Source organism: Somniosus microcephalus, chromosome 33, assembly GCF_052327205.1.
Source record: "Somniosus microcephalus isolate GS21.2 chromosome 33, FLI_Smic_1.0, whole genome shotgun sequence".
Taxonomy (NCBI): domain Eukaryota; kingdom Metazoa; phylum Chordata; class Chondrichthyes; order Squaliformes; family Somniosidae; genus Somniosus; species Somniosus microcephalus.
This window is the reverse complement of record NC_141019.1, coordinates 9,245,029-9,269,605: the sequence shown is the minus strand read 5'-3', so window position 1 is coordinate 9,269,605 and position 24,577 is coordinate 9,245,029. Positions and strand designations below refer to the sequence as shown.

General features: G+C 49.4%; 1 protein-coding gene across 1 annotated transcript in view; it reads right to left on the bottom strand.

Annotated features, from left to right (window-relative positions):
- Positions 1 to 23,706, bottom strand: part of col2a1a (collagen, type II, alpha 1a) — a 150,309-nt gene extending 126,603 nt beyond the window's left edge. Inside the window, exons 1-3 of the mRNA XM_085972645.1 lie at positions 23,414 to 23,706; positions 19,852 to 20,064; positions 18,356 to 18,372 (exon numbers count right to left, since the gene is read on the bottom strand). Coding sequence (XP_085828771.1) covers positions 18,356 to 18,372; positions 19,852 to 20,064; positions 23,414 to 23,507 — 324 coding nt within the window. The 5' untranslated portion in view covers positions 23,508 to 23,706. The remainder of the gene's footprint in view (positions 1 to 18,355; positions 18,373 to 19,851; positions 20,065 to 23,413) is intronic.
- Between the last annotated feature and the right edge of the window lie 871 nt (positions 23,707 to 24,577).

Here is a 24,577-nt window from a genome sequence, read left to right as displayed (position 1 = left end):
TGTAGACAGGACAGGGTCAGTGACTGTAGACAGAACAGAGTCTGAAATTGTAGACAGGACAGGGTCGGTGACGGTAGACAGGACAGGGTCAATGACTGTAGACAGGAGAGTGACTGTAGACAGGACAGGGTCAGTGACTGTAGACAGGACAGGGTCAGTGACTGTAGACAGGAGAGTGACTGTAGACAGGACAGGGTCAGTGACTGTAGACAGGACAGGGTCAGTGACTGTAGAAAGGACAGGGTCAGTGACTGTAGACAGGACAGGGTCAGTGACTATAGACAGGACAGGGTCAGTGACTGTAGAAAGGACAGGGTCAGTGACTGTAGACAGGACAGGGTCAGTGACTGTAGACAGGACAGAGTCAGTGACTGTAGACAGGACAGGGTCAGTGACTGTAGACAGGACAGGGTCAGTGACTGTAGACAGGACAGGGTCAGTGAGTGTAGACAGGACAGGGTCCGTGACTGTAGACAGGACAGGGACAGTGACTGTAGACAGGGCAAGGACAGTGACTGTAGACAGGACAGGGGCAGTGACTGTAGACAGGACAGGGACAGTGACTGTAGACAGGACAGGGTCAATGAGTGGAGACCGAACAGGGTTAGTGACCGCAGACAGGACAGTGCCAGTGAATGTAGACAGGACAGTGTCAGTGGCTGTAGACAGGACAGGGTCAGTGAGTGTAGACAGAACAGGGTCAGTGACTGTAGACAAGACAGGGTCAGTGACTGCAGACAGGACAGGGTCAGTGACTGTTGACAGGACAGTGTCAGTGAATGTAGACAGGACAGGGGCAGTGACTGTAGACAGGACAGGGTCAGTGACTGTAGACAGGACAGGGTCAGTGAGTGTAGACAGGACAGGGTCAGTGACTGTAGACAGGACAGGGTCAGTGACTGTAGACTGGACAGGGTCAGTGACTGTAGACTGGACAGGGTCAGTGACTGTAGACAGGACAGGGTCAGTGACTGTAGACAGGACAGTGTCAGTGACTGTAGACAGGAGAGGGTCAGTGACTGTAGACAGGACAGGGTCAGTGACTGTAGACAGGACAGGGTCAGTGACTGTAGACAGGACAGTGTCAGTGACTGTAGACAGGACAGTGTCAGTGACTGTAGACAGGACAGGGTCAGTGACCGTAGACAGGACAGGGTCCGTGACTGTAGACCGGAGAGGGTCAGTGAGTGTAGACAGGACAGGGTCAGTGAGTGTAGACAGAACAGGGTCTGAAATTGTAGACAGGACAGGGTCGGTGACTGTAGACAGGACAGGGTCAATGACTGTAGACAGGAGAGTGACTGTAGACAGGACAGGGTCAGTGACTGTAGACAGGACAGGGTCAGTGACTGTAGACAGGAGAGTGACTGTAGACAGGACAGGGTCAGTGACTGTGGACAGGACAGTTTCAGTGATTGTCGACAGGACAGGGTCAGTGACTGTAGCCAGGACAGGGTCAGTGACTGTAGACAGGACAGGGTCAGTGACTGTTGACAGGACAGGGTCAGTGACTGTAGACAGGACAGTGTCAGTGACTGTAGAAAGGGCAGGGACAGTGACTGTACACAGGACAGGGTCAGTGAGTGTAGACAGGACAGGGTCAGTGACTGTAGACAGGGTCATCGACTGTAGACAGCACAGGGTCAGTGACTGTTGTCAGGGCAGGGTCAGTGACTGTAGACAGGACAGGGTCAGTGACTGTAGACAGAACAGGGTCAGTGACTGCAGACAGGACAGGGTCAGTGACTGTCGACAGGACAGGGTCAGTGACTGTAGACAGGACAGGGTCAGTGACTTTAGAAAGGAGAGTGTCAGTGACTGCAGACAGGACAGGGTCAGTGATTGTAGACAGGACAGGGTCAGTGACTGTAGACAGGACAGGGTCAGTGACTGTAGACAGGACAGGGTCAGTGACTGTAGACAGGACAGGGTCAGTGACTGAAGACAGGACAGGGTCAGTGATGGTAGACAGGACAGGGTCAGTGACTGTAGACAGGACAGGGTCAGTGACTGAAGACAGGACAGGGTCAGTGATGGTAGACAGGACAGGGTCAGTGACTGTCGAAAGGACAGGGTCAGTGACTGTAGACAGGACAGGGTCAGTGAAAGTAGACAGGACAGATTCAGTGACTGTAGACAGGACAGGGTCAGTGACTGTAGACAGGACAGGGTCAGTGACTGTAGACAGGATAGGGTCAGTGACTGTAGACAGGACAGGGACAGTGACTGTAGACAGGACAGGGTCAGTGAGTGTAGACAGGACAGGGTCAATGAGTGTAGACCGAACAGGGTCAGTGACTGCAGACAGGACAGGGTCAGTGGCCGTAGACAGGACAGGTTCAGTGACTGTCGACAGGACAGGGTCAGTGAGTGTAGACAGGACAGGGTCAGTGACTGTAGACAGGACAGGGTCAGTGAGTGTAGACAGGACAGGGTCAGTGACTGTAGACAGGACAGGGTCAGTGAGTGTAGACAGGATAGGGTCAGTGAGTGTAGACAGGACAGTGTCAGTGAATGTAGACAGGACAGGGTCAGTGACTGTAGACAGGACAGCGTCAGTGGCCGTAGACAGGACAGGTTCAGTGACTGTCGACAGGACAGGGTCAGTGAGTGTAGACAGGACAGAGTCAGTGACTGTAGACAGGACAGGGTCAGTGACTGTAGACTGGACAGGGTCAGTGACTGTAGACAGGACAGGGTCAGTGAATGTAGACAGGACAGGGTCAGTGACTGTAGACAGGACAGGGTCAGTGAATGTAGACAGGACAGTGTCAGTGACTGTAGACAGGACAGGGTCAGTGACTGTAGACAGGACAGGGTCAGTGACTGTAGACAGGACAAGGTCAGTGAATGTAGACAGGACAGTGTCAGTGACTGTAGACAGGACAGGGTCAGTGACCGTAGACAGGACAGGGTCAGTGACTGTAGACCGGCGAGGGTCAGTGAGTGTAGACAGGACAGGGTCAGTGACTGTAGGCAGAACAGAGTCTGAAATTGTAGACAGGACAGGGTCGGTGACGGTAGACAGGACAGGGTCAATGACTGTAGACAGGAGAGTGACTGTAGACAGGACAGGGTCAGTGACTGTAGACAGGACAGGGTCAGTGACTGTAGACAGGAGAGTGACTGTAGACAGGACAGGGTCAGTGACTGTAGACAGGACAGGGTCAGTGACTGTAGAAAGGACAGGGTCAGTGACTGTAGACAGGACAGGGTCAGTGATTGTAGACAGGACAGTCTCAGTGACTGTAGACAGGACAGGGTCAGTGAATGTCGACAGGACAGGGATAGTGACGGTAGACTGGACAGGGTCAGTGACTGTAGACAGGGTCAGTGACGGTGGACAGGACAGGGTCAGTGACTGTAGACAGGACAGGGTCAGTTACTGTGGATAGGACAGGGTCAGTGACTGTACACAGGACAGGGTCAGTGACAGTAGAAAATACAGTGTCATTGACTGTGGACAGGTCAGGGTCAGTGACTGTAGACAGGACAGGGTCAGTGACTGTAGACAGGACAGGGTCAGTGACTGTAGGCTGGACAGTGTCAGTGACTGTAGACAGGACAGTCTCAGTGACTGTAGACAGGACAGGGTCAGTGACTGTAGACAGGGCAGGGTCAGTGACTGTAGACAGGAGAGGGTCAGTGATTGTAGACAGGACAGGGACAGTGACTGTCGACAGGACAGGGTCAGTGACTGTAGACAGGGTCAGTGACTGTAGACAGGACAGGGCCAGTGACTGTAGACAGGACAGTGTCAGTGACTGTAGACAGGAATGGGTCAGTGACTGTAGACAGGACAGGTTCAGTGACTGTAGACAGGACAGGGTCAGTGATTGTAGACAGGACAGTGTTTGTGAATGTAGACAGGGTCAGTGACTGTAGTCAGAACAGATTCAGTGACTGTAGACAGGACAGTGTCAGTGACTGTAGACAGGACAGGGTCAGTGACTGTAGACAGGACAGGGTCAGTGACTGTAGACAGGAGAGGGTCAGTGACTGTAGACAGGTCAGGGTCAGTGAGTGTAGACAGGACAGGATCAGTGACTGTAGAGAGGACAGGGTCAGTGACTGTAGACAGGGCAGGGTCAGTGACTGTAGACAGGACAGTGTCAGTGACTGTCGACAGGGTCATTGAATGTAGACAGGACAGAGTCAGTGACTGTAGACAGGACAGGGACAGTGATTGTAGACAGGACAGGGTCAGTGACTGTAGACAGGACAGGGTCAGTGACTGTAGACAGGACAGGGCCAGTGACTGTAGACAGGACAGGGTCAGTGACTGTTGACAGGGTCAGTGACAGTGACTGTAGACAGGATAGGGTCAGTGACTGTAGACAGGACAGTGTCAGTGACTGCAGACAGGACAGGGTCAGTGACTTTAGCCAGGACAGGGTCAGTGACTGTAGACAGGACAGGGTCAGTGACTGTAGACAGGACAGTGTCAGTGACTGTAGACAGGGTCATTGACTGTAGACAGGACAGGGTCAGTGACTGTAGACCGGGTACGGTCAGTGACTGTAGACAGGACAGGGTCAGTGACTGTAGACAGGACAGGGTCAGTGACTGTAGACAGGACAGGGTCAGTGACTGTATACAGGAGAGGGTCAGTGACTGTAGACAGGTCAAGGTCAGTGAGCGTAGACAGGACAGTGTCAGTGACTGTAGACAGGACAGGGTCAGTGACTGTCGACAGGACAGGGTCACTGACTGTAGACAAGACAGGGTCAGTGACTGTAGACAGGACAGGGTCAGTGACTGTTGACAGGGACAGTGACTGTAGACAGGACAGGGTCAGTGACTGTAGACAGGACAGGGTCAGTGACTGTAGACAGGACAGGGTCAGTGACTTTAGACAGGACAGTGTCAGTGACTGTAGACAGGGTAGGGTCAGTGACTGTAGACAGGACAGGGTACAATGACTGGAGACAGGACAGCGTCAGTCACTGTAAACAGGACAGGGTCAGTAACTGTAGACAGGTCAGGGTCAGTGACTGTTGACAGGGCAGGGTCAGTGACTGTCGAAAGGACAATGTCAGTGACTGTAGACAGGTCAGGGTCAGTGACTGTAGACAGGACAGTGTCAGTGACTGTAGACAGGACAGAGTCAGTGACTGTAGACAGGGACAGTGACTGTAGACAGGACAGGGTCAGTGACTGTAGACAGGACAGGGTCAGTGACTGTAGACAGGACAGGGTCAGTGACTGTAGACAGGACAGGGTCAGTGACTGTAGACAGGAGAGGGTCAGTGACTGTAGACAGGTCAGGGTCAGTGAGTGTAGACAGGACAGGTTAAGTGACTGTAGACAGGACAGGATCAGTGACTGTAGAGAGGACAGGGTCAGTGACTGTAGACAGGGCAGGGTCAGTGACTGTAGACAGGACAGTGTCAGTGACTGTAGAGAGGTTCATTGACTGTAGACAGGACAGGGTCAGTGACTGTACACCGGGCAGGGTCAGTGACTGTAGACAGGAGAGTGTCAGTGACTGTAGACAGGACATGGACAGTGACTGTAGACAGGACAGGGTCAGTGACTGTAGACAGTACAGGGTCAGTGATATTAGACAGGGCAGGGTCAGTGACTGTAGACAGGAGAGTGTCAGTGACTGTAGACAGGACATGGACAGTGACTGTAGACAGGGCAGGGTCAGTCAATGTAGGCAGGACAGTGTCAGTGACTGTAGACAGAACAGGGTCAGTGACTGTAGACATGACAGGCACAGTGACTGTACACAGGACAGGGTCAGTGACTGCAGACAGGGTCAGTGACTGTAGACAGGACAGGGTCAGTGACTGTAGACAGGACAGGGTCAGTGACTGTAGACTGGACAGTGTCAGTGACTGTAGACAGGACAGGGTCAGCGACTGTAGACAGGACAGGGTCAGTGACTGTAGACAGGACAGGGTCAGTGACTGTAGACAGGGACAGTGACTGTAGACAAGACAGGATCAGTGACTGTAGAGAGGACAGTGTCAGAGACTGTAGACAGGACAGGGTCTGTGACTGTAGACAGAATAGGGTCAGTGAGTGTAGACAGGACTGGGATAGTGACTGTAGACAGGGTCAGCGACTGTAGACAGTACAGGGTCAGTAATTGTAGACAGGGCAGGGTCAGTCAATGTAGGCAGGACAGTGTCAGTGACTGTAGACAGAACAGGGTCAGTGACTGTAGACAGGTTAGGGTCAGTGACTGTAGACAGGACAGGGTCAGTGACTGTAGACAGGACAGGGTCAGTGACTGTAGGCAGCACAGGGTCAGTGACTGTAGACAGGACAGGGACAGAGACTGTAGACAGGAGAGCGTCAGTGACTGTAGACAGGGTCAGTGACTGTAGACAGGACAGGGTCAGTGACTGTAGACAGGGCAGTGTCAATGACTGTAGACAGGCCAGTGTCAGTGACTGTAGACAGGACAGGGTCAATGACTGTAGACAGGATAGGGTCAGTGATTGTAGACAGGACAGGGTCAGTGACTGTAGACAGGACAGGGTCAGTGACTGTAGACAGGACAGGGTCAATGACTGTAGACAGGGCAGTGTCAGTGAATGTAGACAGGACAGGGTCAATGACTGTCGACAGGACTGTGTCAGTGAGAGTAGACAGGACAGGGTCACTGACTGTAGACAGGGTCAGTGACTGTAGACAGGATAGTGTCAGTGACTGTAGAGAGGACAGGGTCAGTGACTGTAGACAGGACAGTGTCAGTGAATTGTAGACAGGAGAGCGTCAGTGACTGTAGACAGGGTCAGTGACTTTAGACAGGACAGGGTCAGTGACTGTAGACAGGACAGTGTCAGTGAATGTAGACAGGACAGGGTCAATGACTGTAGACGGGATAGGGACAGTGAGTGCAGACAGGACAGGGTCAGTGACTGTAGACAGCACAGGGTCAATGACTAGACAGGACAGTGTCAATGACTGTAGACAGGATAGGGTCAGTGAGTGTAGACAGGAGAGGGTCAGTGGCTGTAAACAGGACAGGGTCAGTGACTGTAGACAGGACAGGGACAATGACTGTAGGCAGGGCAGTGTCAGTGAATGTAGACAGGACAGGTTCAGTGACTGTCGACAGGACTGTGTCAGTGAATTGTAGACAGGACAGGGTCAGTGACTGTCGTCAGGAGAGTGTCAGTGACTGTAGACAGGGTCAGTGACAATGACTGTAGACAGGATAGGGTCAGTGACTGTAGACAGGACAGTGACTGTAGACAGGATAGGGACAGTGACTGTAGACAGGACAGTGTCAGTGACTGTAGACAGGACAGGGTCAGTGACATTAGACAGGGCAGGGTCCGTGATTGTAGACAGGACAGGGTCAGTGAATGTAGACATGACAGGTACCGTGATTGTAGACAGGACAAGGTCAGTGACTGCAGACAGGGTCAGTGAGTGTAGACAGGACAGGGTCAGTGACTGTGGACAGGACAGGGTCAATGACTAGACAGGACAGTGTCAATGACTGTAGACAGGATAGGGTCAGTGAGTGTAGACAGGACAGGGTCAGTGACTGTAGACAGGACAGGGTCAGTGACTGTAGACAGGAGAGGGTCAGTGACTGTAGACAGGGTCAGTGACAGTGACTGTAGACAGGATAGGGTCAGTGACTGTAGACAGGACAGTGTCAGTGACTGGAGACAGGAGAGGGTCAGTGACTGTAGCCAGGACAGGGTCAGTGACTGTAGACTGGACAGGTTCAGTGACTGTAGACAGGGCAGTGTCAGTGACTGTAGACAGGACAGGGTCAGTTACATTAGACAGGGCAGGGTCCGTGATTGTAGACAGGACAGGGTCAGTGACTGTAGACATGACAGGCACCGTGATTGTAGACAGGACAGCGTCAGTGACTGTAGACAGGAAAGGGTCAGTGACTGTAGACAGGACAGTGTCAGTGACTGTAGACAGGACAGGGTCAGCGACTGTAGACAGGACAGCGTCAGTGACTGTAGACAGGACAGGGTCAGTGACTGTAGACAGGGACAGTGACTGTAGACAAGACAGGATCAGTGACTGTAGAGAGGACAGTGTCAGAGACTGTAGACAGGACAGGGTCTGTGACTGTAGACAGGACAGGGTCAGTGAGTGTAGACAGGACTGGGATAGTGACTGTAGACAGTGTCAGCGACTGTAGACAGTACAGGGTCAGTAATTGCAGACAGGGCAGGGTCAGTCAATGTAGGCAGGACAGTGTCAGTGACTGTAGACAGGACAGGGTCAGTGACTGTAGACAGGGTAGGGTCAGTGACTGTAGACAGGACAGTGACTGTAGAGAGGACCGTGTCCTTGACTGTAGACAGGACAGGGTCAGTGACTGTCAACAGGACAGTGTCAGTGACTGCAGACAGGACAGTGTCAGTGACTGTAGACAGGACAGGGTCAGTGACTGTAGACAGGGCGGGGTCAGTGACTGTAGACAGGGCAGGGTCAGTGACTGTAGACAGGTAGTGTTCTTCTTCTTCGGCATTCCCTCGGAACTGAGGATGACTTGCTTCCACATTAAAAATGAGCTCACAGGTGACTGATTAGTCCAATGCGGGACCTACAGTCTCTGTCACAAGTGGGGCAGACGGTGGTTGAAAGGGCGGGTGGGTGGGGTGCTTGGGTTGACGTGCGCTCCTTGCGCTAGGCTTCCGCTTGCTCCCGGCGAATAGACTCGAGGTGTTCGGCGCCTTCCCGGATGCTTCTCCTCCATTTTGTGTGGTCTTGGGCCAGGGATTCCCAGGTGTCGGTGGGGATGTTGCACTTTTTCAAGGAGGCTTTGAGGGTGTCCTTGAAGCGTTTCCTCTGCCCACCTGGGGCTCTCTTGCTGTGCCGGAGCTCCGAGTACAGCTCTGGTTTTGGGAGTCTCGTGTCGGGCATGTGGACAATGTGACCCCTCCATCGGAGCTGATTGAGCGTGGTCAGTGCTTCGATGCTGGGGATGTTGGCCTGAGCAAGAACACTGACGTTGGTGCACCTATCCTGCCAATGGATTTGCAGGAGCTTGCGGATGCAGCGTTGGTGGTACCTCTCCACTGCTTTGAGGTGCCTGCTGTACATGGTCCATGTCTCTGAGGCATACAGCAGGGCAGGTATCACTGCTGCCCTGTCGACCATGAGCTTAGTGCCGGGTTTGAGGTGCTGGTCTTCAAACACTCTCTTCCTCAGGCGACCAAAGGCTGCACTGTCCCACTGAAGGCGGTGTTGGACTTCGTCGTCAACGTCTGCCCTTGTTCACAGTAGGCTCCCGAGGTATGGAAAGTGGTCCACGTTGTCCAAGGCCCTGTCATGGATTTTGATAATCGGGGGGCAGCACTGTGTGGCGGGGGCAGCTTGGTACAGGAACTTTGTCTTACGGATGTTTAGTGTAAGGCCCATGCTGTCGTATGCTTCGGTGAAGTTGTTTACGATGGTTTGGATTTCGGCCTCCGAGTGAGCGCAGACGCAAGCATCGTCTGCATACTGTAATTCGACGACAGAGGATGGGACGACCTTGGATCTGGACTGGAGGTGATGGAGGTTGAACCGTTTCCCGTTTGTAGACAGGACAGTGACAGTGACTGTAGACAGGACAGGGTCAGGGACTGTAGACAGGACAGGGTCAGTGATTGTAGACAGGGCAGGGTCAGTGACTGTAGACAGGGTCAGTGACTGCAGACAGGGTCAGTGAGTGTAGACAGGACAGGGACAGTGACTGTAGACAGGACAGGGTCAGTGACTGTAGACAGGACAGTGTCAGTAACTGTGGACAGGAGAGGGACAGTGACTGTAGACAGGACAGTGTCAGTGACTGTACACAGGACAGGGTTAGTGACTGTAGACAGAACAGGGTCTGTGATTGTTGACAGAACAGAGCTAGTGAATTGTAGACACGGTGGTGTCACTGACTGTTGACAGGACAGGTTCAGTGACTGTAGACAGGGCAGGTTCAGTGACTGTAGACAGGACAGGGTCAGTGAATGTAGACAGGGCAGGTTCAGTGAATGTAGGCAGGACAGGGTCAGTGACTGTAGACAGCACAGGTTCAGTGACTGTAGACAGGACAGTGTCAATGATTGTAGACAGGGCAGTGTCACTGACTGTAGACAGGACAGGGTCAGTGACTGTAGACAGGACAGGATCAGTGATTGTAGACAGGGTCAGTGAATGTAGACAGGACAGGGTCAGTGACTAGACAGGACAGGGTCAGTGACTAGACAGGACAGGGTCAGTGACTGCAGACAAGACAGGGTCAGTGACTGTAGACAGGACAGTGTCAGTGACTGTAGACAGGACAGGGTCAGTGACTGTAGACAGAACAGGGTGTGTGATTGTAGACAGAACAGGGCTAGTGAATTGTAGACAGGGCAGTGTCACTGACTTGACAGGGCAGGTTCAGTGACTGTAGACAGGACAGTGTCACTGACTGTACACAGGGCAGGTTCAGTGACTGTTGACAGGGCAGTTTCAGTGACTCTAGACAGTGCAGTGTCAGTGACTGTAGACAGGACAGGGACAGTGACTGTAGACAGGACAGGGTCAGTGACTGTAGACAGGACAGTGTCAGTGACTGTAGACAGGGCAGGGACAGTGAATTGTAGACAGGACAGTGTCAGTGACTGTAGACAGGACAGGGTCAGTGACTGTAGACAGGGCAGGGACAGTGACTGTAGACAGGACAGGGTCAGTGACTATAGACAGGACAGGGTCAGCGAATATAGACAGGACAGTGTCAGTGACTGTAGACAGGAGAGAGTCAGTGAATGTAGCGACGACAGGGTCAGTGAATGTAGACAGGAGAGCGTCAATGACTGTAGACAGGGTCAGTGACTGTTGACAGGGCAGTTTCTGTGACTGTAGACAGGACAGTGTCACTGACTGTACACAGGGCAGGTTCAGTGACTGTTGACAGGGCAGTTTCAGTGACTGTAGACAGGACAGGATCAGTGACTGTAGACAGGACAGGATCAGTGACTGTAGACAGGAGAGGGTCAATGACTGTAGACAGGCTCAGTGACTGTTGACAGGGCAGGTTCAGTGACTGTAGGCAGGACAGTTTCAGTGACTGTAGACAGGACAGGGTCAATGACTGTGGACAGGGCAGTGTCAGTGAATGTAGACAGGACTGTGTCAGTGACTGTAGACAGGACAGTGAAAGTGACTGTAGACAGGACAGTGTCAGTAACTGTAGACAGGACAGGGTCAATGAATGTAGACAGGACAGGGTCAATGTCCCTATCCTGTCTACACTCACTGTCCCTATCCTGTCTACAGTCATTGACCCTGTCCTGTCTACAGTCAGTGACTGTAGACAGGACAGGGTCAGTGACTGTAGACAGGACAGGGTCAATGACTGTAGACAGGGCAGTGTCAGTGAGTGTAGACAGGACAGGGTCAGTGACTTTAGACAGGGTCAGTGACTGTTGACAGGACAGGGTCAGTGACTGTAGACAGGACAGGTTCAGTGACTGTAGACAGGACAGGGACAGTGATTGTAGACAGGACAGGGTCAGTGACTGTAGACAGGACAGGGTCAGTGTCTGTAGACAGGACAGGTTCAGTGACTGTAGACAGGACAGGGACAGTGATTGTAGACAGGACAGGGACAATGACTGTAGAAAGGACAGGGTCAGTGACTGTAGACAGGACAGGGTCAGTGAATATAGACAGGACAGTGTCAGTGACTGTAGACAGGACAGGGACAGTGACTGTAGAGAGGACAGGGTCATGTCCGTGAATGTAGACAGGACAGGGTCAGTGACTGTAGACAGGACTGTGTCAGTGAGTGTAGACAGGACAGGGTCAGTGACTGTAGACAGGGTCAGTGACTGCAGACAGGACAGGGTCAGTGTCTGTAGACAGGACAGTGTCAGTGAGTGTAGACAGGACAGGGTCAGTGACAGCAGACAGGGCAAGGCCAGTGAATTGTAGACAGGACAGTGTCAGTAGACTGGGCAGTGTCACTGCCTGTAGACAGGACAGGGTCAGTGACTGTAGACAGGACAGGGTCAGTGACTGTAGACAGGACAGGGTCAGTGACTGTAGACAGGGACAGTGACTGTAGACAGGACAGTGTCAGTGACTGTAGACAGGACAGGGTCAGTGACTGTAGACAGGGTCAGTGACTGTAGACAGGGCAGTGTCACTGACTGAAGACAGCGCAGGGACAGTGACTGTAGACAGGACAGGGTCAGTGACTCCAGACAGGACAGTGTCAGTGACTGTAGACAGGACAGGGTCAGTGACTGTAGACAGGGCAGGGTCAGTGACTGTAGATAGGTAGTCTTCTTCTTCTTCGGCATTCCCTCGGAACTGAGGATGACTTGCTTCCACATTAAAAATGAGCTCACAGGTGACTGATTAGTCCAATGCGGGACCTACAGTCTCTGTCACAGGTGGGGCAGACGGTGGTTGAAAGGGCGGGTGGGTGGGGTGCTTGGGTTGACGTGCGCTCCTTGCGCTAGGCTTCCGCTTGCTCCCGGCGAATAGACTCGAGGTGTTCGGCGCCTTCCTGGATGCTTCTCCTCCATTTTGTGTGGTCTTGGGCCAGGGATTCCCAGGTGTCGGTGGGGATGTTGCACTTTTTCAAGGAGGCTTTGAGGGTGTCCTTGAAGCGTTTCCTCTGCCCACCTGGGGCTCTCTTGCTGTGCCGGAGCTCCGAATACAGCTCTGGTTTTGGGAGTCTCGTGTCGGGCATGTGGACAATGTGACCCGTCCATCGGAGCTGATTGAGCGTGGTCAGCGCTTCGATGCTGGGGATGTTGGCCTGAGCAAGAACACTGACGTTGGTGCGCCTATCCTGCCAATGGATTTGCAGGATCTTGCGGATGAAGCGTTGGTGGTACCTCTCCACTGCTTTGAGGTACCTGCTGTACATAGTCCATGTCTCTGAGGCATACAGCAGGGCAGGTATCACTGCTGCCCTGTAGACCATGAGCTTAGTGCCGGGTTTGAGGTGCTGGTCTTCAAACACTCTCTTCCTCAGGCGACCGAAGGCTGCACTGTCCCACTGAAGGCGGTGTTGGACTTCGTCGTCGACGTCTGCCCTTGTTGACAGTAGGCTCCCGAGGTATGGAAAGTGGTTCACGTTGTCCAAGGCCTTGTCGTGGATTTTGATAATCGGGGGGCAGCACTGTGTGGCGGGGTCAGCTTGGTACAGGAACTTTGTCTTACGGATGTTTAGTGTAAGGCCCATGCTGTCGTATGCTTCGGTGAAGTTGTTTACGATGGTTTGGAGTTCGGCCTCCGAGTGAGCGCAGACGCAAGCATCGTCTGCATACTGTAATTCGACGACAGAGGATGGGACGATCTTGGATCTGGACTGGAGGTGATGGAGGTTGAACCGTTTCCCGTTTGTAGACAGGACAGTGACAGTGAGTGTAGACAGGACAGGGTCAGTGACTGCAGACAGGACAGGGTCAGTGATTGTAGACAGGGCAGGGTCAGTGACTGTAGACAGGGTCAGTGACTGTAGACAGGACAGTGTCAGTAACTGTAGACAGGAGAGGGACAGTGACTGTAGACAGGACAGTGTCAGTGACTGTAGACAGGACAGGGTCAGTGACTGTAGACAGAACAGGGTCTGTGATTGTTGACAGAACAGGGCTCATGAATTGTAGACACGGCGGTGTCACTGACTGTTGACAGGGCAGGTTCAGTGACTGTAGACAGGACAGTGTCACTGACTGTACACAGGGCAGGTTCAGTGACTGTTGACAGGGCAGTTTCAGTGACTGTAGACAGGGCAGTGTCAGTGACTGTAGACAGGACAGGGACAGTGACTGTAGACAGGACAGGGTCAGTGACTGTAGACAGGACAGAGTCAGTGTATATAGACAGGACAGTGTCAGTGACTGTAGACAGGAGAGAGTCAGTGAATGTAGCAAGGACAGGGTAAGTGACTGTAGACAGGAGAGGGTCAATGACTGTAGGCAGGGTCAGTGACTGTTGACAGGGCAGTTTCTGTGACTGTAGACAGGACAGTGTCACTGACTGTACACAGGGCAGGTTCAGTGACTGTTGACAGGGCAGTTTCAGTGACTGTAAACAGGACAGGATCAGTGACTGTAGACAGGACAGGATCAGTGACTGTAGACAGGAGAGGGTCAATGACTGTAGACAGGCTCAGTGACTGTTGACAGCGCAGGTTCAGTGACTGTAGACAGGGCAGGTTCAGTGACTGTAGACAGGACAGGGTCAGTGAATGTAGACAGGGCAGGTTAAGTGAATGTAGACAGGACAGTGTCAGTGACTGTAGACAAGGCAGTTTCAGTGACTGTAGACAGGACAGTGTCAGTGACTGTAGGCAGGACAGGGTCAGTGACTGTAGACAGGACAGGTTCAGTGACTGTAGACAGGACAGTGTCAATGATTGTAGACAGGGCAATGTCACTGACTGTAGACAGGACAGGGTCAGTGACTGTAGACAGGACAGGATCAGTGATTGTAGACAGGGTCAGTTAATGTAGACAGGACAGGGTCAGTGACTAGACAGCACAGGGTCAGTGACTGTAGACAAGACAGGGTCAGTGACTGTAGACAGGACAGTTTCAGTGACTGTAGACAGGACAGTGTCAATGACTGTAGACAGGACAGGGTCAGTGACTGTAGAGAGGGCAGGTTCAATGACTGGAGACAGGACAGGGTCAGTGACTGTAGACAGGACAGGGTCAGTGAATATAGACAGGACAGTGTCAGTGACTGTAGACAGGACAGGGTCAGTGACTGTAGAGAGGACAGTGTCAATGACTGTAGACAGGGCCATGTCCGTGAATGTAGACAGGACAGGGTCAGTGACTGTAGACAGGACTGTGTCAGTGAGTGTAGATAGGACAGGGTCAGTGACTGTAGACAGGGTCAGTGACTGTAGACAGGACAGGGTCAGTGTCTGTAGACAGGACAGTGTCAGTGAGTGTAGACAGGACAGGGTCAGTGACTGCAGACAGGGGAAGGCCAGTGAATTGTAGACAGGACAGTGTCAGTAGACTGGGCAGTGTCACTGCCTGTAGACAGGACAGGGTCAGAGACTGTAGACAGGACAGGGTCAGTGACTGTAGACAGGACAGGGTCAGTGACTGTAGACAGGGTCAGTGACTGTAGACAGGACAGTGTCAGTGACTGTAGACAGGACAGGGTCAGTGACTGTAGACAGGGTCAGTGACTGTAGACAGGGCGGTGTCACTGACTGTAGACAGGGCAGTATCAGTGACTGTAGACAGGGCAGTGTCACTGACTGTAGACAGGGCAGGGACAGTGACTGCAGACAGGCCAGTGTCAGTGACTGTGGACAGGACAGGGTCAGTGACTGTAGACAGGTAGTCGTCTTCTTGTTCGGCATTCCCTCGGAACTGAGGATGACTTGCTTCCACATTAAAAATGAGCTCACAGGTGACTGATTAGTCCAATGCGGGACCTACAGTCTCTGTCACAAGTGGGGCAGACGGTGGTTGAAAGGGCGGGTGGGTGGGGTGCTTGGGTTGACGTGCGCTCCTTGCGCTAGGCTTCCGCTTGCTCCCGGTGAAGAGACTCGAGGTGTTCGGCGCCTTCCCGGATGCTTCTCCTCCATTTTGTGTGGTCTTGGGCCAGGGATTCCCAGGTGTCGGTGGGGATGTTGCACTTTTTCAAGGAGGCTTTGAGGGTGTCCTTGAAGCGTTTCCTCTGCCCACCTGGGGCTCTCTTGCTGTGCCGGAGCTCCGAGTACAGCTCTGGTTTTGGGAGTCTCGTGTTGGGCATGTGGACAATGTGACCCGTCCATCGGAGCTGATTGAGCGTGGTCAGCGCTTCAATGCTGGGGATGTTGGCCTGAGCAAGAACACTGACGTTGGTGCGCCTATCCTGCCAATGGATTTGCAGGATCTTGTGGACGCAGCGTTGGTGGTACCTCTCCACTGCTTTGAGGTGCCTGCTGTACATGGTCCATGTCTCTGAGGCATACAGCAGGGCAGGTATCACTGCTGCCCTGTAGACCATGAGCTTAGTGCCGGGTTTGAGGTGCTGGTCTTCAAACACTCTCTTCCTCAGGCGACCGAAGGCTGCACTGTCCCACTGAAGGCGGTGTTGGACTTCGTCGTCGACGTCTGCCCTTGTTGACAGTAGGCTCCCGAGGTATGGAAAGTGGTCCACGTTGTCCAAAGCCTTGTCGTGGATTTTGATAATCGGGGGGCAGCACTGTGTGGCGGGGGCAGCTTGGTAGAGGACCTTTGTCTTACGGATGTTTAGTGTAAGGCCCATGCTGTCGTATGCTTCGGTGAAGTTGTTTACGATGGTTTGGAGTTCGGCCTCCAAGTGAGCGCAGACGCAAGCATCGTCTGCATACTGTAATTCGACGACAGAGGATGGGACGATCTTGGATCTGGACTGGAGGCGACGGAGGTTGAACCATTTCCCATTTGTAGACAGGACAGTGACAGTGACTGTAGACAGGACAGGGTCAGTGACTGCAGACAGGACAGTGTCAGTAACTGTAGACAGGAGAGGGACAGTGACTGTAGACAGGACAGGGTCAGTGACTGTAGACAGGACAGTGTCAGTAACTGTAGACAGGAGAGGGACAGTGACTGTAGACAGGACAGGGTCAGTGACTGTAGACGGGACAGGGTCAGTGACTGTAGACAGGACAGGGTCAGTGACTGTAGACAGGACAGTGACTGTAGACAGGACCGTGTCCTTGACTGTAGACAGGACAGGGTCAGTGACTGTAGACAGGGCAGGGCCAGTGAATTGTAGACAGGACAGTGTCAGTGACTGTAGACAGAACAGGGTCTGTGATTGTAGACAGAACAGGGCTAGTGAATTGTAGACAGGGCGGTGTCACTGACTGTTGACAGGACAGGTTCAGTGACTGTAGACAGGACAGTGTCACTGACTGTACACAGGGCAGGTTCAGTGACTGTTGACAGGGCAGTTTCAGTGACTGTAGACAGGGCAGTGTCAGTAGACAGGACAGGGACAGTGACTGTAGACAGGACAGGGTCAGTGACTGTAGAAAGGACAGGGTCAGTGACTGTAGACAGGACACGGTCAGTGACTGTAGACAGGACAGAGTCAGTGACTGTAGACAGGACAGGGTCAGTGACTGTAGACAGGACAGGGTCAGTGACTGTAGACAGGACAGAGTCAGTGAATATAGACAGGACAGTGTCAGTGACTGTAGACAGGAGAGAGTCAGTGAATGTAGCGAGGACAGGGTAAGTGACTGTAGACAGGAGACGGTCAATGACTGTAGACAGGGTCAGTGACTGTTGACAGGGCAGTTTATGTGACTGTAGACAGGACAGTGTCACTGACTGTACACAGGGCAGTTTCAGTGACTGTAGACAGGGCAGTTTCAGTGACTGTAGACAGGACAGTGTCAGTGACTGTAGGCAGGACAGGGTCAGTGACTGTAGACAGGACAGGTTCAGTGACTGTAGACAGGACAGTGTCAGTGACTGTCGGCAGGACACGGTCAGTGACTGTAGACAGGACAGGTTCAGTGACTGTAGACAGGACAGTGTCAATGATTGTAGACAGGGCAGTGTCACTGACTGTAGACAGGACAGGGTCAGTGACTGTAGACAGGACAGGATCAGTGATTGTCGACAGGGTCAGTGAATGTAGACAGGACAGGATCAGTGACTGTAGACAGGACAGGGTCAGTGAATTGTACGCAGGGCACGGTCACTGATTGTTCTCAGGCCAGTGTAATGGACTATCCTTGGGCCATTGTCAGGAATTGTACTCAGGGCCATATCTCAGGTAAGTTTAGGACGTTTTGTTGGAATTGTATCGTGCAGGAACTGAAACTTTATTATTAGTTGAAACAATGTTTGAAAATAACAATACTTAAAGATTGTAATTTTAATGTGGTGAATCCTGGGGTTGCTCTGTACTTCTGCTCCAGGTGCACTGACTGTGGATAATGTTACAGTCTGTCTTTTGCATTGTGATGTGCCTCAGGCAAATGCTTGGCCAGTCACCTAACATTTCACTTATCCTCATTAAAATGATTTTCTTTCCAGCTGTGTACATTAAACCTGCTCTTCACCCTAGTCACCAAATAGCAAATCCTTTCGTAAATGTACATTGGGTCTGATCACCAGTAATGAAAATTAATCTGCATAAATCCAGAAAATAATGAACTGCAGGTAGGACAAGATGTGCAAATCCATTCAACTTTTTTAAGGGTCATGGTGTGGAGTAGTTAATAGGGACTCTCTTTATAGAATCACGTGCACTCAGTCCCTATATTCATTCCACAGTGCCTGACCTGGATAAAGGGACAGTTGTTCTGTGTGGTGGGGCTGGGCTGTTGCCATTAACAGGCTTCTGCTGTCCTCAACTCTACACAATACTCAGGCTTGGACATCTTGTGTTTAAGTCAATCTAAACATGCAAGTCATTGATAGTGAGATCTTACCTGCGGACCTCTCTGCCCTGTGTGTGATGGGAAGGAAAAAAATGAACTGTTATAGTATCTTTAATGAGAGCTATATCCATACTTACATAATATGGCATTCACAGACTAACAGGGGCTACCCTAGCTGGGGTACTTGATAAAAACCCAGCCTTGGTTTTCCACACTGTTGTGGGGCAATGCCAAGCACAAAGAGCCTGGCATGTACCTGCATTTGACTGGCACTGAGCTATGGCTGCAATGCCTGCCCATCCAGATACAAATATTTAACTCTGCAAACATCAGGGAATTGTCTGTCAAGTACCTACGATTCAGTGCAATAAAACCAGCAAGCACATATCAGAACTTATTTTTTAAAAAGGCGAGCAAAATGACCTGTTAAAAAGCAAATTATCAGGTGACGATTAATCCTCCAGCAGAGTTTTTTTTAAAAGAAAAAAAGCTTCTTAAAGTCAGCATTTTTTTGGCAAAACAAAATTGCTCAATTGGCATTAAGGCTTGGCTAGATAAAAAGCATAATTGAATATATATCTTTAAACATTTGCAGCAAACACTTCTTTAAAAAAAGGCATAATCTGATTTGCAAAGATCCCGTACTTCTCTTTTGCCTCTTTTATTTGCTGCCACTAGCAGTAAGACATGTTCAGAGATCTGTACCTGACTCTATCTTCTTATTTTATACAGGAGACCAACAGTCGGCAGCTCACCTGTGGAAAATTCAAAGCGCCAGCAGCCGAATTCACAACAATACATTCAAAGTCTTAAATCTTTCCGATTTGCACACATACGTCCAAAAGGAGAGAACATCTCTAATTTTGGTCTAGACAGCCAATTAGGAGAAATGTGTGGAAGAGTTTGACTGTACGGAACTTGGCAAACATTTTTCATCGTGGCATTGAGGTACAGGTACTGGTGCATTCACAGCCCAATCTGTTCCCAAAAGAATTGGGGAATCTCAGGAGATTGTTGATGTTAATCTCAGGAGTGCATTCAATTCACATGTCACATGAAATAGGAAGAGTGAGGGAACACACAGTGCTCCTGCTAAGGGCAGGTGCTTTATCATTTGTGACTATTTGCAATTTGATGAAATCAGCTTTCGGAAATGAAAGCAAGAATCGCAGTGTGTGACACTCGGCCGGAATGTGCCCTCCTTTGTGACCTGACTTTTAGTTCACGACTGGGTACTTCGTAAATCTGGGAAACACATTAGGAAAAAACGCCAGTGAATTGCAAACACGTCGATTTCTAATTCTCATAAAATGATCAGAGCGAGCTTGCAAAATCCAGCCGAGGCTCGATATCTTTGAACTTACTGCAGCAATGAATAAAACGGCAGCAAAAGAGAAAGTACAAGAAAAATACAGATTTCACCTTTTTGTTTGAAAACACAGCAGCCACTGATGGACAAACCTTCCCAGGGGAGACCCTGGCGGTTGTGTCCATGAATGGGGACTTTACAGTAATTTATTTATATAGGAAAAAAATAAATAAATTACGATCGCTGGGAGCAGCTCGGTCGTTCAGACAGACAGGGCAGCATTCTCCAAAGGGAATCTCAGGATTAGGGCAATCTTTAAGATCTTCGCAGATTATCTCGTCGCAAAGGATAATCCCAGTGTCACAGACACAGATTCTACAAGGCTCGGGTTTCCACACATCTTTGTCACTATATTTCTGCCCGTCTTGCACACAGTTCACTTGCAGGCCCTCTGTAAGTGAATGGCGGGCGGAGAGAAGAGAAAGAGAGGGCAAGAAATCTGTTAGTCATAAATAACACACTGAGACACACGACAAAACATTCATGAGTTTCTGCACATAGCTACTGGATTTAAGGATTTTAAGTTAAAACTCGTTTAAAACTTTCCAGGCTAGTTACACTGCAATAGAACAATATTGAATGTACTATAGGAATTCATAAATATGATTACAAAAATATCAGTTTCCATATACATTATTTGCTAATGATCTTAATTATACATAAAACCCTTATTAAATTTCCAAATTTGCATATACGTTAAATTCTTGCAACATCTAAACGAAAACAGCTTCAAGAAGTTACCAAAAGCTAGAATATCCGATTGTAAGCCTATGAGCTACTTCACTGTCGTAGAATAACTTTATTTTTTAGTAATTATGTGTATAAATAGATAGATAATAGAAGCACACGCACACAATTTCCACCAGATGGCTCCATTGTATCACCCCACTCACATTCTAACTCAAAAGCTAAATATGTATATACAAATAAACCTCAATAAAATCGCGCCATAATAATGAATTTTACAATTCCTTTGCTGAAACTACTGCATTTTATTCGAGGTTTCAATTACAAAGCCTGACTGCTAATTGCCCGTTATAAAAAATCCAGTTGTCAGCGTTTTTGTGTCCATTGTGATCAAAACTGGGGAAATGGTCTTTTGGAGATATAAAAATATTAAATATGTATTTATGAATATGCAAAGCGTTTTAAAATTAGTACTTTTCTTTACAAAACCGTATTATTTCAATATTGAAGACCTGTCAATATCCGGTATTAATTGCAATCGCAAGTATGATAGAGGCTGTCTCGCCTCTGGAATGTGCCCAGTTGCTGGTTTGGGATCAGGTTCTCTCCCATGTGTGAGCCCGGTAGACCCTCAGATCGAATGAATAGATCTCATTCTCAATTGACATACAGAGCCGTCGATTCACAGCCCACTGTCGGGACCAGGTTAAATAAATAGTAAGGGGATTGCAATCAATCCACACACACAACTCACAGTCTCTCCGGGCAAACAGCAGAGACACAAAAGCATCATTTAGAAACTGCTCACATCCAGCTCCTGCTTGCATTCCAACGCGTATCTCAACTGCAATTTAACTTCCAGAAATAAATAACCCAAAGTTAACCATGCTCTGAAGACATTATAGCACTTTCATTTAACATGTATTGCCAGCTATTTATATATAATATTTATATATAATATTTCAGAGATCTAACTAGCAACTTGAAACATATTGAACTGTTTCGGAGATTTTCATTGGGTATTCGCGCACACTTGGGCAAAGGGACCAAATTACAAGGTCACTGTCAGAACCTCTGGGGTTAGGAGCCTCGAACTTTCTGCTATTTCAAGGTGGGGTGCTGTATTTCAGACGCCAGGACTACTTTGAAATCTTTCTATGCCAGTTTACTAGCTGCGCTGCTCTGAAGTGTTGCTTTGTATTTTTGGACGGGACGGAAGAGGTTTGATATGTAACTGGCGCTTTCTAACCACACTATAATACAAACAAACAGCTTTTAAAAGAGAAGCACGCCTTTCATGTCTTTCCAAATCCATCTGCATTCCAATTTTGATAACTAATTATGTATTTTAAGGCTCGAAGTTACAAAATTTTTCTCTCTCCCTTTCAATTTAGCTTCACTTCTGCTAACAAACTGAAGTCTCTAATCTTACAATCAGGGATCAGACACAATACACCCGGCTCAGCCCGGCCAGGTGTTTCAAACTTTCAGAGGTAAGGGGAGGAATTGATGTCTGGAGCCTCGTGAGTGCTGACTGGTTGTAAAACGATAGAAGAAAGAATGACTGGCTTCGCATGAAGGGCGAAGACAGACAGGAGAGAGAGAGTGCCTAGACCGTATCAAGTGACACAGAAACCTGTCCTTTCTTGTTAGATCGTCCTGTACCTTTTATTGTTGCTTTCTGTTGTCACTGAGTTTAGACGAGCACATTTCAAGTTTCATAATAAACGTGGGATTAGTCTAAATACTGTGGCAAATGTCCGAATTAGGTTAACAGATGTATCAATTAGAGTCTTTTTTAAATATTTCAAATTGGTACAAAATTCATAGCCTTAGCTACAATTTGTAAGCATAACTTATTGTGGCTAAAATATAGGAAATAAAGTTGTGTTATGCAACTCCAAGTGGGATCTGTGGGTACCTTTCTCTGATTATGCTAAAGTTATAGTCCACGTGATCTCTCTGTCCCTCTCTCTCATTCCATAGACTTGTGTTACCGTGAATAGCAGGCTGTCAGGGTGCTGGGCAGGACTGTTTGATCCCTAGGCTGGGCCCCTCTGGAGGAGGCGCTTCCCCCCTCCAGTCTGGCCACCTATCAATCTCCCTCACAGTTTCTATCTCTCCTCACGCCATCCCACCGTAACAGTCTGTTTTGTTTTACCTCTTTCCTCTCGCTCGCCTCCAGTGCCTGTGTTATGGCTTTGGCTGCCAGAACTTGACACAGGAGTCGTTCCTAGACTCGGCAAGTTTCCCCTCCTCTCTCAGCAGAGCTGTTATTTATTCTCTTGACCTCAGCATCAGCAGCTTGGCTGTTAAATTTAAGCAATTCCTCTCAAAACCATCATGAAATACTCTTCCAACTCCTCTGAGCTCCTTGAACACTCCACGCTCAATGTTGGTTGAGGACTTTTGCAAACTTCCAAGTTAATTTATCCTTCTAGTTGCTACCTTTAGATAGACTCTGCTAAGTTTGCAGTTCAACCACACTGCTTTCTCCTGCTTCCTAACCCCAAGTGTCAGGAGTTGGAAGCTGCAGACTTAAAAAAACTTAAATTTCGATGGATTGGGGGAATCCTGATCTTCAATTCTACCGGATTAAAGCTTTCCAGGCTGGCTGTGTATTACTGATTCAAACACCATCCCCCCAGGATCTGCTTATACTTTCCACTGGGCAAGTACTGCTCCTGAATCCCGGAATCCCCTCTCATCGTTTCAGAATATTTTTTAAAACCAGGTTCCTTTTGATTTCACAAACTCGCTTCAAATTTTAAGGTTTCAAGCCGACACAATACATCAAAGAGATACACATGACTCTCACCTATGACTTCCCCCCGTTACTTTTAAACAGTCCCAGAAACGTTTTAAACAAAAAATAAATAAAAAGAACGATAAAAGATTTCAGAACAGTGTCATTCTCTGTCCCCTCCCCCAATCTTTTCATTGCTGAATTTCCAATTGAAGACCCTTCTATAAAGCGAATCATATACTTTTATTTTACACGAATTCAGTTTTTTGCAAGCATTTTTTTGGAAGAATGAAAAAGGTGCACTTACGGATATCTGCCTCTTGACATTTGACAACAGCTAATAGAATGGCTTGCGTTGCTGCAAGCAGCACTAATGTTCGGGAGTCCACAAACCTGAACATATCTAAATATTAGACATGCAGGGTCGTTATGTGGATGAAGAGAGAAGAGGAGTCCCACGATTACCGAGCCGTCATAAAGTCAATCTTGGAGCGGGTAAAAAAGGTATCCAGTACCGGGCCCCAGCAGAAACTCAGCGCTCTCTGCTCTGGGCCGGGTACCGCAGTTTTAAATCCGCTCTCCTTTCAATGACTGCGTATATCCCCACTGTTTGTGAATCTGATCCACCCCTTGCCCCCCAGCCGAGCTGTAACCCGACCCTCTCCAATCCTTTGCTCGCTCTCCCCATTCACCAAGGCCCCTCCTTCCAGCCCAGCCAGCAACCCCCAAAATACTGTTTTTTTAAAAACTAACCTTCTAAAAAAAAACTTTTAGAGGGAACTTTATCATTTTGTTAAAAAAAACGGTTAAAACAAGTTTTTCTTAATTAAAAAAACATTCTTTGAAAGTCATTTACAACACACTTTTTCTTTAAATTGTTCATTTTGAACTTAGCAAGGAGAAATAGAGTTTTGCTGAACTTCTCGAGAAGTTTTACAAGACCTTTGAAGAGTGAATTGCGAGTACAGGAGCTGGTGCCCCGGGCTTTAAAACGTTTCTTAGTCTTTCTGATTCTATATATTCCGGGGTGAGACGAGGTATGGAGACAAACCCAAGACCTCCTTAAAAAACCTTAATGCTTTAGAATAGAATCGCAAATTTAGACCGACTCGAATCAAACATTTCTTTCAGCAAGTGCTCCCGAATTTAAAAGTTTCACATGTGGATTCTCCTTTCGTGATTCAATCCCATGGGCTCCAGGGAGCTTCACTTTCAGATCAGTCCTTTCTCTCTGCAGCACGGCAGTGCAAGCTCAAACTAGACCAGGAATCTATTGCAGTGAAAAAGGAACCTTGCTTTATGCTTGTTTTGAAGAAGGGTCAAACCCGAAACGTCAACTCAAATTTCTCTCCACAGATGTTGCCTGACCTGCTGAGTTTTTCCAGCATTTTCTGTTGTTATTTCGGATTTCCAACATCTGCAGTATTTTGCTATCTTGCTTTATGCTTGGTAGGTTCCGTTGAAATGTGAA